Raw genomic sequence first — 17,296 nt, 5'->3', positions numbered from 1 at the left:
TAGCCTGGGCAACAAAGTGAGACTCTGTCTCAAAAAAAAAAAAAAAAAAAAAGAAAATAGTTACAAAGGCAGGCTTATGAAACAATGATCTATTTTAATATATTCACCATATATTTAATATAAGTAAGAAAAATGACAATGCATTAAACATAAAACCCAAGCTTCCTAACCATTTTCTAAAACACAGTTATAAAATCTGTTAGGTTGGAAAATGCTCTCTGCCACCAAGCAATTAATATGGCTGTAAACAACAGTTGTTTTGCAGGAGGCCAGGACTCTCTGAGTATCAGCAACATTTTTGAGGCAGAACCCTATTGTTGACATTTGGTGTACTTTTCAAGACAATATATGTGAGATTATGATATTCTACCAATTGTATTTGAAATATAACTCAACACTTTTCCTGAAAAGTGTTTAGGAATGTAAATATAAAATTTTCCTTTTGTTAACATTGGCTGAAAAAAAATTAGAAATATGTATAAGAAATTTGAGTATTTAAAACTAAAAGGTAGTTTACAGGAAAGCACCAGACACATTTTTGCAGAGTACCTCTTTAGTGTATTCTGAAAATTCTTCCATCTACTCTTGTGTTCCCCAACAGACAATTTCTCTCCCTGGAGGCAAATTGTGTTTTCTGTTTCTTATATGTATCATTCCAGAAATATTCTCTATATACACAAGTAATATATACCTTAAAAAAATGCTGAATGTTCTACTTTCTGTTGGTTCTAGGTTTTGGAAGCCCAAAAGGCCTGAAATAAAATAGTGGATGCCAGGGAACCCTCATTTTCATACTTACATAGTAAGGCAGGGACTTCACTTAGACCATTTGTGTCGAACATGCAAAAGGACTGAGATTCCAAATTCACTTCGTGACCTTGGCCTACTATCCACTTTGAGATAATGTAAGAGAAGGCTAAGAATTTATTAGGGGTTATTGAAGTAATGAGATTTGGGGAGAGAAAGTTATTAGTGTTCTGTGCAATTCTGCCCCCTCTCCCCCACCTCCCCACCGACTCTGGAGGAACACAAAGGGGGATATTCCTTCTCTTCTACTCAAGCAAAGGGGTTTTCAATAAAACCACCCAGAAAGCTTGATCTGCACAACTGGAGCGTGGGGCATGGGACTAGTGTCTACCTGTGCTGGGGGGGGGTCTAAGTAAAGGCTCATGGACGAGCTGGCTGGGGACTTAGCAGGAGCTGGCTGGGGACTTCGCTGGGAGCAAGCTATACTTCCTCACACCTCAGGGACAAATGTGTGCTTCTCAGACTCCATTAGATGAGGTCCTCACAGAAAAGAGCTGCCTGTAGGTTGTCTTTAAGGGGATCCTCGAACACTCTCCAGGAACTTCTGAGAGGTTAAGAATCCCCCCGCCCCCCAAAGATGCATCTTCTGTGGGAAGCACTGGGGAGGAGGGAGATTGAAAACCCATCTCCAAAGAATACACAGGCCCCCTGTGAGAGGAAGAACCAGCATGTGTGATCTGCTATACCTAAAGGGCACCTGTACTAGCCAAGTAAGTTTGTGTGCCTTGGACCTCTGTCGTTCCAACCCTCGAGGTCCCGAAATTATTACTAGTGGCAGGTGTGGGGAGGAAGAGTGAGAGAAAGGAAACAGGCTGTCTTCTCTTTCCCCACTACAGAAGCTTGAACTGGGGTGGGAGGAAGTTTTAAATCAAATGACATTTGGAGTTTCATGATTATAAGGATGGACTAGACTCTAGAATATCCCTGAGTGATGTGAAAATCTACGGAACCTGCCCAAGATTCCATCCAGGAGCAGCAGCAGGACCGGAAGGGGCAGTAGGAGAGAGAATTGAATTGCTTCCTGCATGTATCTTATCATTTCCGGCTTATTCGCTGTATCACCATGACTGTGGGTCACTGAGCCCCACCCTGCTGGCCAGCGCCATGCTCAGCCCTGAAGGGTTACCAGACAAAGCACTGCTCTCAGGTGATGAGCAGGCATCCAAATTCTTGGTTTGCAGTTGTTGAATGCCAGCTTCCCAAATATTACCAATGCCACCTGTTGATAAGATGCAGCTGACTTTACTGCTTATCATGGTGAGAGAGCATACCCCAAAGAGAACTTTGGTGGCATCTTGGAATGGGAAGGCAAAGTGGGAACTGAGAGTGAAAGCTTGGCTTTAGATGGGAATTTCACTGTGGGCACTTGATGAGGACTGGGTAGGGACCATGATGTAAATTGTTTAGGGTAGGTGGAAACAGCAAGGAGATCATTTGAGGGACAAGGGAGTGACAGACTCAGGGCATAAACTCTAGAGGCTATTGGAGAGTGAATGTGTTTTTCCTGTAGTTCCTCAATGAAGAGTCCAGATCAAGAGTCTCCTGAAACGGTAAGAGTTGTAGCAATGAAGGTAATGGAATAGTAAAGTTATGTTAATGTAGATAGTGAGCTGTGTACATGTGTTATGCAGGTGGTGTTAGTTAGTTTCAGTCCTTAATATATTTACACTTTTTAAAATACTCCCTCATTTTTTTTTTTTTTTTTTTTTTTTGAGACAGGGTCTCCCTTTGTTGCCCAGGCTGGAGTGCAGTGGCATGATCACAGCTCATTGTAACCTTGAACTCCTGGACTCAAGAGACCCGCCCACCTCAGCCTTTTCAGGGGCTGGGACTATAGTTATGCACCATCATAACTGGCTAATTTTTTATTTTTGTAGAAACAGGGTCTCACTATGTTGCTCAGGCTGGTCTTGAACTCCTGGCCTCAAGAGATCCTCCCACCTCAGCCTCTCCCAGAACTGGGATTATAAACCTGAGCCACTGTGCCTGGCCCCCAACTTGGTTTTTTTTTTTTTTTTTTGCATGACTATGGATCAGTGAGTGCCACCCTGCTGGCCAGTGCCATCCTCAGCAGGCGGGGGACAGACACTCAGTGGGGGACAGACACTCAGTGAGGCTGCAGCTCTTTCCTCCTCTGTGTGGTGGTATAGGGGAGGGCAAAATCACCTCCACACCCACCTTAGCTCTATGTGGTCTCTTTGGCTGGATCTAGAAACCAAATTGTCACAGGCTGATTAACAAGAGAAAAGCATACAAATTTTATTCATTTTATATATACATAGGGATCTTCACAAGATGGTGAAATCCAGCAAAGTGGCCAGAGCAAGATACTCTTAGACTTAGACTAAGAATGATAAACTTGTGAAGAAATGACAGGACAAAGGGGATCGGCTAGGGACAGTAAATTCTAGGGAGTCACTAGGAGATATATGGGGGGGGTGAAGCTAGAGGAAAATAAGTGTTACTTTGGGACGTTTACTCATTCAGGTCCATTGCAGCCCCCAATTCCCATTCTCTGCTGATATTTTCTCACACTAGTTCTAGAATGGTGCCCCTCCAAGAGGAATCTTTTTGGCTTACTGCATGAAGGAAAAGAGGTCAGCTAGCCCTTTCTCAAACTATCATTTCTCCAATGTTTTCAACTCGAAATAATCAATATATCCATTCAGCATATTTTGGGATGGCATACCTTTCACTCCGTCAATAGGCAGGCATCCAAATTCCCACTAAGGAAACAGGTCTGGGTCAGGCATCATAGGGGACTCAAGATAGAAGAGAACAGAGCTCCGGCACCTGCAGGGGAGGAGTGAGAGGAGAAAGGGAGTCTGGGTATGCACAGTCAACGTGAGCAAGAGCAGCCTCGACCTCTGAAGCTTCTTGCTGGTAATGGTGCCCCTGCCTGTCCTGGTATCCAGGTCACATTGATGGATCCTTTCTACCTGTCTCTGGATCCAGCAGGCAGCTGGCATCTGGTGTCTAGGAGATAGCACAGTGCATCAAAAAGAGCTCTGTATCTATTCATGCAGTGCTCATTGCAGTGCAAATTGCTGCAGTCTTTCTGAAGGGCAATTTAGCCAGCTATACTAGAAGCCTTGTAAAATTTATACTGTATAAGAGGATTAGGTTCAGCTTCAGTAACTGAGACCTAAAATAACAATGATTTAAACAAGATGGAAGTTTATATTACTGTCATGTAAAATTCCAAGGGTGGTCCAGAGTGGCTACATGTTTTAGCTCCAAGAAGGACACAGATTCCTTCCAGCTCGATTATGAATCAAAATGAGAGAACCACTTTCCTGGCAACAGATGGAGTGTATCCAGTGGCGGATGTGACCAAAGAAAAAAAGGGGCAAAGGGCACATGATATCTATCTGTAAGAAAGGGATCCGAAAGCTGCCACGTAAGAGTTTTGCTCATATCTCATTGAGAAGACCTCTATCACAGAGCCACTCCTAGCTGCAAGGGACACTGGGAAATGCATTCTGTTTCTTTCTTTCTTTCTTTTTTTTTTTCAATGGTAAGGGAACTTTATTTTAATAAAAATGTCCTCTTTTTAAGTTGGCCACCCCACCACCACTAGAAAGCCGCTTTATAGATAAAAAGCAATCTACTTATTTAGACATACTCTTTTTTTAGGCAACTTTAACTTCTTCCACCGTGGTAACACCACTCTGTGTTTTTCACTTTGAGTCTTCTCTTCAAACACTTTTTTTTTCCAGGAGAATCTGCATCACTGTCTCTGCTTCTGCTTCTTTGTTGTCTCCAATGAGAAGATCCAATGTATCTCCCACTCTCACCGTTCTGCTTTTCTTCCATAATTTTTCCCCATTCAGCCTGAGTTCACCTTTGTAGAATGCGTCTTCCGCTTTGTTTCTCCCAACGTCCAGGCCCGTCTTCAGGATAACATCATACCGACAAGATGGCACTACTTTTTCCAAGTCTTTATAGTCTTTGACCACACTAGAGTCATCCTCAAGCTCCTCTTCCCTCTCACTCACTCCGTTGTCATCCTCCTCTGCGTCAGAGTCCTCTTCATCTTCTACTTTTTGTGGAGACTTTTTAGTGGATTTTTTTTAGAGCTTATATTACCTTTGAGTCTTATGGGAAATGGAAAAACATATTCTGGAGATATTAAACGCCCTGGCAGCCTCAGTGAGAAAATATTATGGAAAAGTGTTTTATAATTTGATGTATTTGACTCAGTGCTTGAAAAATACAAGTATTGATTCCAGGAAGTACAGAGTTTATGTGGAGAAGGTGTCCCCAGGAGCACACCCCAGAGTCCAATCCAGGCATCTGGCTTTCTTAAAGCACCAGCAAGCAATCTATGACTTTAGTCAGAGCCACGGCGCGGATGACGCGGGAGACTGAGACGCGGCAGGGGCGTGGGCGGGCGGAGGGGCTCCCGCTCCAGCTCCACAAGAGTGGGAGGGGGAGGGGGAGGGGGAGGGGGATGGGGGGAGGGGGAGGGGAGGCAGCCGAGGGCCGAGGCTCGGCGCGGGGCACCAGCAGGGGCGCTGCAGTCTGTTTCTGACCGACATGTATCTGACCAGAAATTCTGGAGGAAGGCGGAAAGAATTTTGGGGAAAAATCAACACTGTCTGTGTCTAGCTTATTTCACTTTAATAATATATCTTGGGCCGGGGCGCGGTGGCTCACGCCTGTAATCCTAGCTCTCTGGGAGGCCGAGCCGGGCGGATCGTTTGAGTTCAGGAGTTCGAAACCAACCTGAGCAAGAGCGAGACCCGTCTCTACTATAAATAGAAAAATTAATTGGCCAACTAATATATATAGAAAAAATTAGCCGGGCATGGTGGCGCATGCCTGTAGTCCCAGCTACTCGGGAGGCTGAGGCAGGAGGATTACTTGAGCCCAGGAGTCTGAGGTTGCTGTGAGCTAGGCTGATGCCACGGCACTCACTCTAGCCTGGGCAACAAAGCGAGACTCTGTCTCAAAAAAAACAAAAAAAAACACAAAACAAACAAACAAAAAAAACTAATAAAAAAGATAATACATCTTGGTGATGATTCAATATCAGTACTTAAAGAGATTCCTTACTTTCATTTTTTTAAAGCTGAATAACGCTCCACTGTAAAATTCCCAAATCTACATTATTACAAATAATCACTGTTGGGTTTGTTTCAGGTGGGAACCCGAAAAATATCGTAACTCCTGTGAAACAGAAGCCGCAGGAGTCTGGAGAGTCCAAGGTTACAAATCTAGCTTTGAACACAGACAGCTGCCGCAAAAGCATTCCTGTTCCCCCTGAGAAGGATGAAGTTTATCCCTTCCTCTCTCTCTTTTTTTTTTTTTTTTTTTTTTGAGACAGAGTCTCGCTTTGTTGCCCAGGCTAGAGTGAGTGCCGTGGCGTCAGCCTAGCTCACAGCAACCTCACACTCCTGGGCTCGAGCGATCCTGCTGCCTCAGCCTCCCGAGTAGCTGGGACTACAGGCATGCGCCACCATGCCCGGCTAATTTTTTATATATACCTATCAGTTGGCCAATTAATTTCTTTCTATTTATAGTAGAGACGGGGTCTCGCTCTTGCTCAGGCTGGTTTTGAACTCCTGACCTCCAGCAATCCGCCCGCCTCGGCCTCCCAGAGAGCTAGGATTACAGGCGTGAGCCACCGCGCCCGGCCTCCTCTCTCTCTTGATAAGGACCAAAGCTACCCCCGCCCCATCTCTGCAGGCGTTACTCACTGCTTCCCACTCCAGAAACCCTCTATAAAACCCAAGGCTTTCGCATCCCTCAGGGTGGACGCTTTTTCACCTCCACCCATCTGCACCCAGGTGCTCAAAATAAACATTTTACTGCACATGAGGCTTTGTGTCTCTTTCTCGGCTCGGACCTAACAGTCACTACAATGAGTAACCTTGTGCATAGGTAGTTACACACACACACACACACACACACACACGAATATATCTATAGGACAAATGACCATATATGGGGTTGCTGGGAATTTGTAATTTTGGTAGATTATTGCCAAATTGTCCTTACTAGAGTTACAGCAATGAAAATCTCAATTTTCATTGAGAAAAATCTCAATACCAATAATAATCCTGTCCAACATAGCACTTTATCAAACTTTTAAAATCTGTGTCTATCTGATAGTTAATGTGCAATTTTGAAATAAGCCAGGTGCCATGGCGCATGCCTATTCTCAGGAGGCTGAGATGGGAGAATCACTTGAGGCTAAGGCTGTTGTGCTCTATGATTGCACCTGAGAATAGCCACAGCACTCTAGCCTGGGCAACACAGCAAGACCCCATTCCTATCAGAAAAAAAAATTAAAAACAGTACTGTGATTAAAAACTTTTGAAGAGTAACAGAACATGCAACACCAAAATATGCCACTTAGGCATGAGGATTATTTTGAGCTGAAGGCAATTGAGAAGGATAAAAGAAAGGCTCTCTACCTAAGAGCAAGACATAAAAGTGTCCCCCTACCCACCCTCCAGGACAAAAGTTAATCACTGGAGACAACTCTTGACCTTTTGCCCAGAGATGGCACCAGAAAAATCTATGTCATAAACTTTACTACCTAGCCCCTCTATTAGTTCTGCCACATATTTACCTTTCCATAAAGCTAAGGTTCTGAGGTTACCCTTAGAAGCTCAAAGCGGTGGCTCACGCCTGTAATCCTAGCATTCTGGGAGGCATAGGTGGGTGGATTGTTTGAGCTCAGGAGTCAGAGACCAGTCTGAGCAAGAGCAAGACCCTATCTATATTTAAAAAATAGAAAGAAATTAGCTGGACAACTAAAAAATATATATATATATATATAAATTAGCTGGGCATGGTGGCGCATGCCTGTAGTCCCAGCTACTTGGGAGGCTGAGGCAGGAGGATTGCTTGAGCCCAGGAGTGTGAGGTTGCTGTGAGCTAGGCTGATGCCACGGCACCCTAGCCTGGGCAACAGAGTGAGACTCTGTCTCAAAAAAGAAGTTCAAAGTCCTTTTCCTTTGTCTTATCACTTCTCTAAAAATCTATTCTTCTTTTTCACGATGCTATATAAGCCCAAGTTCTAACCACACTTTTGAGTTACTCATCACTGAGAGCTATCATGTGAATGCCCGAAGCATATGTTAATAAACTTGTTTTCTTCTTGTTCGTCAGTCTAGTTTTATAGGGCCCCAGCCACAGAACTTAGGATGAATAGAGAGAAAAAGGAAATTTTTCCTTTTCACATATATCTTTGCACCCTTCACTGCTTATCTCTCCTAGAGAAGAATTATCAGATCAAAAGGGGTGCAAAATTTTGAACTCTTAATCCTTGTTGCTAAACTGTTTGCCAGGAAGATATGCTAATTATCTCATTTCCACCTAACAAAACTTGAAAAGATTGTAAAGAGGTAAAGTGCAGTAGGTAGGAAGATAACCTTTAACACATCGGAGTTTGAGTTGGAGTCTTTTAGATTCTCTGAATAGTATTGATTTTTTTTTAATCAGTTGGGTAACTTGGCTGAACACAAACAGTAAATACTGTTTTCCCCTGCAGTGAGTGGCAGCTTAAATTTCAGTTCAGTTCTTTGAACCTTAGCTGGGCAGCTTGGATTTGGCCTCACATGTGCATGGTTCAGGGGGTCAGCCAGAGGTTTGGTCAAGCATTTATACTGAGACGTTGGAGTCCCTCCTTACTACCTCTTCGCTTTCTTGGATTTCTCTATTTAAAATTTCTTTTTGTATAGATGGGTGTCTCACTATGTTGCCCAGGCTGGCTTCAAACTCCTGTACTCAAGGGATGCTTCTGCCTCAGCCTCCCAAAGTGCTGGAATTATAGGCATGAGCCACTGCACTGGGTCAGTGACTCTTCCTTTCACTTAAACACTTAGAGGGCATTGTAGGGTTATTAATTGGCCTAATTTCAATATTGTCATGTCAGGGAATAGGGAGGCCAGAAGAGAGGGAGAGAGATGGGGGAATAGCCTGTCTGTGGAGCAGTCAGACACACACAACATTTATCAGCTAAGTTCACTGTCTAATATAGGAATGGTTCATGACACCCCAAAACAAATACAATAGTAACATCAAAGATCACTGATCATTGATTACCATAATAGATACAATAATAATGAAAAAGTTTGAAATATTGTGAGAATTATCAACATGTGACACAGACACATGAAGTGAGCACATGCTGTTGGAGAAATGGCACAGATAGACTCACTTAACACAGTGTTGCCACAAACCTTCAATTTATAAAAATACGCAGTATCTGTGAAATACAATAAAGCGCAATAATATGAGGTACGCTTGTAGTTGCATAATTGTTCCAAGTCAGCCGTTTGTTCTGCTCCAACATTGTTCAGAAGTTCTAAAATGATTTTGCTGGAGTGAGGAGTAGCAGGGTGTATGAAAACCCAGAATATCTAATAACATGTAATAGAAATCTGGAGGTTGGTACTTCAAGGACTTGTGTGGCAGCACCACAGATATCAGGAACCCAGTCTCCAATTGCCTTTTTGTTCTACTCTTCTAGCTTAAGGCTTCTATTCTCAAGGTATTACCTCATGGTCCAAGAGGGCTGCAGCAACTCCAGTCATCACATGTTTTAGGCAGTGGGAAGGAGGAAGGGCAAAAGGGGAAAGGGGCACATGCCCCAGTTGAGTAATTTCCCTTCAGATATATTTCCGAAGTGATATATATTCCATTGGCCAGAATTTAGTTACACCTGTCATTTGTTGTGCAGGAGTCCTTTGAAATTAGTCTTTTAGCTAGGCCGTATGCTGCTCTTTATAAAATCAGCTTGTCTTACTAATGGAGCCAGGGGAAAATGAACAGGGGGTGACAATGAACTGCCTCTGCCACAGATAACCTATTTATTCTTATTGGTCTTGTTTTTAAATATGCAACACTCTGCCCTGAGATCGCATGTTGCAAAGTTACTCTTTGTGTTATTGCTCTCTTCTTTGGGTCTCACTTTCCTCATCTGAAAATATGTCGTTACTCTAAAAAGATATTGTGAAAATAAATAGCAAAGCAACTGGAAAGATTTTATATGTATGAAAAAAGTGAATAAACAACTGTTACGTAGGGCAAAATTAATGTTTACCCAGCTCCCAGTCCCTGGCACAAGGATATTATGAAGGGAAGATTTCAGCCTCCATTAAGTGAAGAGGTTTTTTTCTCCCTAATATGGAAGCCTCTGCTAAGGATCTGAATTATTTCCCTTTAGGTCACTGAGGGACTTCTAAGTGCTTAGCTCTTATATAATTTTGAAAAAAATGAGTAGGTATTAACGATAGTCATCATGCCTGCCGCATTACCCTAGAAAACAGTATTTACATTTTAGACTACATATAATTTACATTCTTTAAATCTCCCTCATTATTACTGGATTATGCTAAAACATTGGCATTGCTAGGTCTAAACAATAATGCTTAACATGCTATGAGCTTTTCCAGTTTCATTCATTCATTCAATAGCCATTTATTATTTATTATATGTTGGGTACCAGGGCTTTTGTTATAGACACAGAACACAAGATCCACTCCTGGAGCTTACATTATAGTGTGTGTGTGTGTGTTTGTGTATGCGTGCACATGCGCTGTTGTTGCGGGACACAGACCATCAACAAATAAACAAATAAACGAACAAGAGAGTTCCAGGTAATGATCAGTGCTATGAATACAGCAGGAGGATGTGACATAGTGTGGCTGAGAGGGAGGAGCTGTTTTTGAAGGGGAAGTTTTCCGTGAGGAGCTAAGACATGCTTGTGAGACAAAGCCATTGACAAACATGATTTACAACGAGCACTTATTTCATGGATTTGAGTCTCTCCTACTACACAAATGATGAATATTCAATTTTTATTTAAATCAAGTATCAGCAAAAAACTGTACATCAGCTAAGGGTAACAGGTTCAGGAATACTAAAGATTAGATTGTGTACAACATTAGATTTATTTTGAAACCCAAACTGCTCCCAGTAGGTGTGGCTTCAAAAGGAACCAATTCACACATCCTCTTGCTTAGTCTCTATGCTAGTTGCTTCTGGGAAATGGAAAATCTGAGTAATCTCACTTGACTGTTAGAGTATAATGTTATCAGTGAACTGGCAAGGGGAATTCTGTTACAAAAACAAATTCTAATTTCTCTTTGAAAAAAGCTGTTTAGTATTTGTGATTCATGATCTTATAAAATCACACATGTAGGAAAAGAAAGCTCTTCCCCGAGCAAAGCAAATTTGATTAGATGTTCCAAGGGCCTGAACATGTTTATTCATCCAGTATTTAAAATTGAAACATGAGTGCTGCTCATCCTGTGACATGAATTTAAAACATACAGGGTTTTAGATTTGATTTCTGATCTAAAAAAAAATCAACAAAAAGCCCCATCAAACAAACTTCATTGATAAGTATAGACTTTTGAAATATTAGAATTGATTCTCATTATAACATAATCATGTCACTAGAGCCAAGTTGTTACAAAATTTGAAGAGCTGAAATTCATATGACAGAATAACAAAACATATGGGATAAGAAGAAACCACTAACAAGATAGTTTTATGTCAAAAAATGTGATATTAATTTAGGAACTGATGAACTTTAAAAAATGGAACCATGTGTGAGTAATACAGAGTAGAGTCTGGACCGAGACAGGAAATCGAGCCTCAAAAAGTGAAACATAAACAGGAGGAGGAGGTAGGAGTGGGGTGGTGGGGTGGAGGAAGGAGTAGATACTTTTAGAGTTATTGGAATTAATTGACATCCAGGTCCCTTCTAGTCCATCTGATTCTAAATATCCAAAGAATATGTTAATCAGTTCTTAAAAATATCTTTATTAAGATATAATTTACATAATCATAAAATTCACCCATTGTACGTATACAATTCAATGATTTTTAGTAAATTCAGAGAGTTGAGTAACCATCACCACAACTTAACCCAATTTTTCATGTTGTTTCTGGGATAGAAACTGTTTTATATTTCTAGTGTAAAAGTACATGGTGATTCATTAAAATTGTAGAGCAAGTATCAAGGATTCAAAGGTGACTCACTGCAATGTGTGTAATGGACATGTACAGGCAGCTGCTCTATTGAAACAAAAAGAGAAAAAGAGAGGGAGGGTGGCTGGAGGCAGTACAGAGCAATGGTTATCCACCAGGCCCTTGATCATACTGCAGGGATTCAGATTTTGGCATTCCTTCCTACTTAAGAGCTGTCTGGCCTCAGGCAAGTTACTTAAACTGTCTGAGCCTCAGTTTACTTATTTGAAAGATAATACTATCCTATATTATGGGGTTATGAAGAATAAATGAGATAATATATAAAAGGGACTCAGCATAGTCCTAGCATATAGTCAGAACTCAATAACAGCTATTTTTATAATGATCACAGGATGACTATTAAATAGCTTTTCATGAGCCAGACACAAAAGATCACATGCTCTATGATTAAATTTATGTGAAATTCTAGAAAAGGCAAAATCATAGTAATAGAAAGCAGATCAGTAGTTGCCAGAGTCCAGGGAGTGGGTGTAGGAAATTGACAGCAAAGGGTCACAGGGAACTTTTTGGAATGTTCTATGTTATGATTAGGACAGTATTTTGTAAACACTTGTCATTGAATTTACACACTTGGTGAATTTTTTTGTATGCAAAATAAAGCTGACCTCCCCCCCAAATTCTTAAAAATGTAGCTTTTAATTTTCCAGTTAAGTAGTTCAATTATTTTACATGTCAGAAGGAAGATTCAATTTCTAAACTCAGCCAGCAAATATTTGTTGAGCACGTGCTATGTGCAAGGCACTGTTCTAGGTGCTGCTGATACAACCTTGAAGCGGACAGACACCATCCTAACCTCATGGAGTTTATAGTTCGAGCACGAATTATACACATATGTTTGGATCTACAAAAGGGGTCAGTGCAGGATGCTACAGGGAGGACAAAAAGGACGGGGTCGAGGAGGTGAAGCTCTAAGTTGTATAAATCTCTGTCCTGTGGTTTTTCTATTTATAAATATAACATAAGTAAACACAGAGTCCCTCTATCTGGAGACGGTGCTCTCAACCTACTGTCTGGGCAGGTGGCGCGTCAGAGGACTCTCGGTTACCATGACCGCAGGCTGCCCTCTGGGCACACCATCTGCGAGAAGCGCTTCCCACCTGGCGAGGGAAATGGACCGGCCCCGGACCAAGGACCAGGTGGATGCTTCCAAGCTCCACGGGGAGCGCAGCTTTGACCTTGGCCTCGTCCACTCCGCGCTCTCCGGGTTCTAGGCGCGCTTCAGCCTCGGCAGGGCACCGGCCGCAGGTAACCTCGCTCGGGGAACCTCCCCAGAGGGCGGGCCAGTCCCACTCCCGCCAAGACTCCCTCTGCAAGGTGACTCCGCCTGCGTGGGTGGGGGGTCGCCGGCTGGGGGCGGAGGCGCCTTTCGGGAACCTGGTTGGTTGCTCCCGACCGAGCCGCGTGGGGGGCGGGGCAAGCCCAGATGGGCGGGGCAACGGGCGGGGCCAGCGGCGGGGCGGGGCGCCCGGCGTCCGCTTGGGAAATGGATGCTCGGGGGCCCGCCTGCGCGGGGGGCGGGGAAAGCGCTCGCCGAGCTGCGCTCGCGCCCCGCCCGGGACCGGCGGGAACGCCGGGCCGACTTCTTCCTCCCTCACTAGCGCTGGGCTGAGCCCGCAGCGGAGGAAACCGAGCCGCTCCGGAGTGCCCTGCTCGGTTTCTGGGCGGCAGCAGCCGGAGGAGGAATATGGCGCTCGTGGGCAGCCGAGCGGAGCTGGAAGCCGACGAGGTACTCTCTGATGGGGCGTGCGGGCACGTCCCCTGGGGCCGGGGACTGGAGTCCGGGTGCGATGAGGGAGCCCGGCTGGGGCGGCCGAGGTCCCGCCCCCTTGGTCCCCTGCCTGGGACTGGCTACGGGTGGGGGCACCCGGCCTTGGCGGGTCTGTCCGGGCTGGAGCAAGCAGGGGCCCTGCGGCGCGCCGAGCGGAGGGGCTGGCACGGCTCGGGGCGCCGGCCCCGCGGGGCCGTGGGCTTGGGGGACCCCGCGTCCGGCGGGTGCGAGCGAGCGGGAGCGGACGACCGCGGCTTCGAGCTGTTCGGAGCCTCTCCAGGGGCTCCTGGGCTTTGCGAGGTCTGCCCCTGAAGTCCCGACACTGGCCCTGCGGGGTTTTGTGGAATCGCCTCCCGATATGGGAATCTCACCATCTATGGAAGTTTCCTGGTGGCAGAACCAACAGGTTCACGGTCTATGAAGAGAGGGGGACAGCCGGAGGGAGGAAGAGTCGAGGGGTACCTTCCCGGACGGCGGGGCGGGGCGGGGCCGGACTGCTGAGAGGCGGGAGGGCTGGCGGGCAGAGCGGCCGCCCGGGCTGTGGGGCTTCTCCCTCCCCCGCGCCGGCCCGGGCATTTCCCAAGCTGGTCCCCAGTGTCGGTAGTTGACGGAGGGAAGGAGCTTTGAGCTGCAACTCCGACCTCCCGTGGTCTCAACTGTATTTAAATAATTAGCTACTTCCTTCCGCGCGCCTGGGTCTGAGCACCTCGGGGCGGGCGCGCTAGACCTGTTGATTTATTGACTGCTCCTTTCAGCACTTGGCGGCTCCGGAGAGAGCGCGCTCCCTTGCGCTTGAAGGAGAGGCGGCTCCGGCGGCTGTAGCAGCGCCCACAGCTGCTGCTGCTGCTGCTGCTGCTGCTGCTGCCATTTTACCTGACTTGTATTTTACTAGCCGCTGTCTTTAGAAGGCTTTGGTTTCAAATGATGCAATAAGTGGATGATCTGGAGGAGGCGGTTACAATTCCTGCCCATCTCTTTGCTAATGCTAGGAAACTCTTGACAGCGAATAATATGCTTTAAATGTGGGCCTTAAAATAAAAACTGAACTACAGCTCCTTTACATGACTGGCAGACAAGAGGCCGGGCTGTCCAGAACCTTTTCTGACAGCCTATCCCTTGCATTAAGGGCTGCCCCAAGACCACAGATCAGTGAGCTACAGTTTGTTTAGCTGCATCTATTTATTGTTGAAACTTTTAAACTGCACATAAAGGCAAATGATGAAATAGCAGATCTGTAGCTTTTTTCATCTGTGACAACCTTTATTTATAGCTTTAAGCTATCTTTTTGGTATGACCTGGAGCCGGCAGTTTTCCTTCATGTTCTTCCTGTCCTAGTTCTCTGTAATCAAAGTAGTAATGCTTTCCTGGTACTTTGACCATACATTCACTTCCTTCCTCAAAAGTTTTTATGGGTCCTTTTGTATGTTAAATAGTCATGTTCGAGGCATGACAAGGCTCTCTACAGTATGGTTTCCATGTCATATCCCCAGCTTGTCCCAACAACTTCCCTATGTAAAACCATTTAGCTTAGTCATATTATAAATGAGGAAATGAGACTGTAGAGTGAAATATTTAAATCCTGGTCTGCTTGTCAGAAAAAAATTGCTATGCCTAGAGCTATAAGATTGCCTAGACCGGGAGATTGTTGAGGGGCTGGTATATTAATAATTAACACTGGAACAATAGGCGTAAACTGGGACTGTTGCAGACACACTTAGGCATACTGTCACCCAGGCTATGCCCATTGTCTATAAGTTGAACCAAAGTATTGAGATGCTTTATCTGATGAGGAAGGCTCTAGCTCTGTGGGAAGTTAGGTTTTAGAGCAGAAGAGAGCCTGGCACACAGATCCTTGGTAAGTATATATTTGTCGAATGAATGAATGACTGCAGAAAAGATGCTGCTTAAAAACTTCTCAGTTTTTGCTATATCCTTTATTTTTTTTCATTCAATAACTATTAGGCTTCTATTACATGCTAGGTACTGTACCAGTCCTAGTTGATAAGCAAAGTACAAGCAGAATTCTTTGTTCATGCCAAATTCACTTTTGTCCTTCATGGTATACCATTTCCATTGATATATATTTAGCAAGCATTTATTGAGCATTTGCCCTGTGCTCAAACTTGGTAGGTGCCTTAGAAGATACACTTTTAGCCTTCTAGGGTTCTCTGTCTGGGTAGGGAGATATGACATGTCTACAAGAACTCTAGAAAAGAGCTCAAGTGAGGGTAAGCAAATAAGAAGTAGTGTATTGTAGACTGGGTACCTTGAATTTGTTTGTAGAAAGTCCCTAACTTTCTGTAAATGGATTGAAGAACCTTACTCATGAGTTAATAAGAACTTTGTTCTTCATTTTACTGGATGTGTAAATAGCATATTTCAGCTAGGAAGATTTTCATACATTTAAGAGAGAGTCTAGTAGTCTTTGTAGCCACATTTGATATTGATAGTATTTGTAGTTATTATTTGATAGTCTTGGGAAGTAAATAGGGACGGAGGGGTAGGTATACTTGGAAAAGTACTAGGCTGGGAATTAGGAAACCTGTCTCTCAGCTCTCTTTGCCCCATAGTCATTCATCATTTGTTTGTGCAAACATCTGCCTATCTTAGGCGACAAGCCCTGTGCTAGCCTGGTGATACAATAGTGAACAAGACAGACTAGGTTCTGTCCATGACTAGTGAGCTTGATTGAGCAAGTCTCTTAGCCTCTGAAGGCCCTTTCAGTTTCCTCATCTGAAGGAGTGGCTGGATTGAGTCCTAAGTATACTTCTAGCTCTAAAGGTCTGTGCTTATGTAGGGGGAAAAAGGAGGTCTAGTTTTCAGAGAAGAACCAATAATATGGGAATCCTTTTTCTTTCAAAATACCCAAGGAGTGATAGTGGTAGAGAAACTCTCATGGTAGCTATAGGATGGATGTTTTCTTGGGTAAACTGATTTTTTTTTAAAGGTGCTAGGACAATAAATGTGGGAGTACAGATGTTAGGACTTGTATCCTCAGTGGAGGCAAAAATTGGTTCTTGGGGGGGAAAAGCATCTTAAATATTGTAATGGTTTGTGGCTCCTGAAGCTCAATTGACAAAATCTTATTTCTTAACATTGAAATTTCTCTTGTTGGGTTTTCTTGGGTATTGCATGAGCAACGTTGACATTGAGTTCATAGAAGATGTACAGAATATATACAAGGCCAATACAACAATTTATGGCAAATATGATTGGAGGACTTTCTCTCTTATCAGTTGCTTGATCTTGAAGTTGTATCTTGATTGGTGACCTCCACATACTTATGGGCTGCCCTGTGGATGTTACTTACATTCGGCCCTCTGTGTTTTTGTGTGTATGACTTGGGATTTGAGAATTAAATGAGAATAGTTTATATTTTATTATTTAATTGTATTAAAGTGAGTTAACCTGCTGATAATTATGTCAAGTGGTGAAAAGGAAAATATTGACAATATATGAATGAATATCTTGCAGCTAGTTAAGTTGAAAATTGTTTTCTCATATGAAACGAAAGCTTCATTAAAAATAACTTTTATGAAAATAATTTTTTCAGTTGTCTTTTGCTGGAAAAATAAGTTTTGAATGTTTTTCAAAAATTTGGTTACTGCTATTATATAGTTATAGAAATTGATAATTTACATATACAATTTGATGCATTATATTTTATATTATAAATATTTTAAGTATTTAATATTTAAATTAATAGAA

The 17,296-nt window shown here is 43.5% G+C and overlaps 1 protein-coding gene and 1 pseudogene across 1 annotated transcript in view; one reads left to right on the top strand and one right to left on the bottom strand.

Annotated features, from left to right (window-relative positions):
• Positions 1 to 3,723: 3,723 nt before the first annotated feature.
• LOC105874139 (mitochondrial transcription rescue factor 1 pseudogene) lies at positions 3,724 to 6,589 on the bottom strand (annotated as a pseudogene).
• A 6,764-nt stretch (positions 6,590 to 13,353) lies between these two features.
• Positions 13,354 to 17,296, top strand: part of TTC39B (tetratricopeptide repeat domain 39B) — a 108,267-nt gene continuing 104,324 nt past the window's right edge. The window contains exon 1 of the mRNA XM_012769658.2: positions 13,354 to 13,546. Within this exon, the coding sequence (XP_012625112.1) occupies positions 13,505 to 13,546 (42 nt within the window). The 5' untranslated portion in view covers positions 13,354 to 13,504. The remainder of the gene's footprint in view (positions 13,547 to 17,296) is intronic.

This window comes from Microcebus murinus, chromosome 12 (assembly GCF_040939455.1).
Source record: "Microcebus murinus isolate Inina chromosome 12, M.murinus_Inina_mat1.0, whole genome shotgun sequence".
In the NCBI taxonomy this organism is placed as follows: Eukaryota; Metazoa; Chordata; class Mammalia; order Primates; family Cheirogaleidae; genus Microcebus; species Microcebus murinus.
Note: the sequence above shows the minus strand (reverse complement) of the source record. Positions and strands in the feature narration are given on the sequence as shown.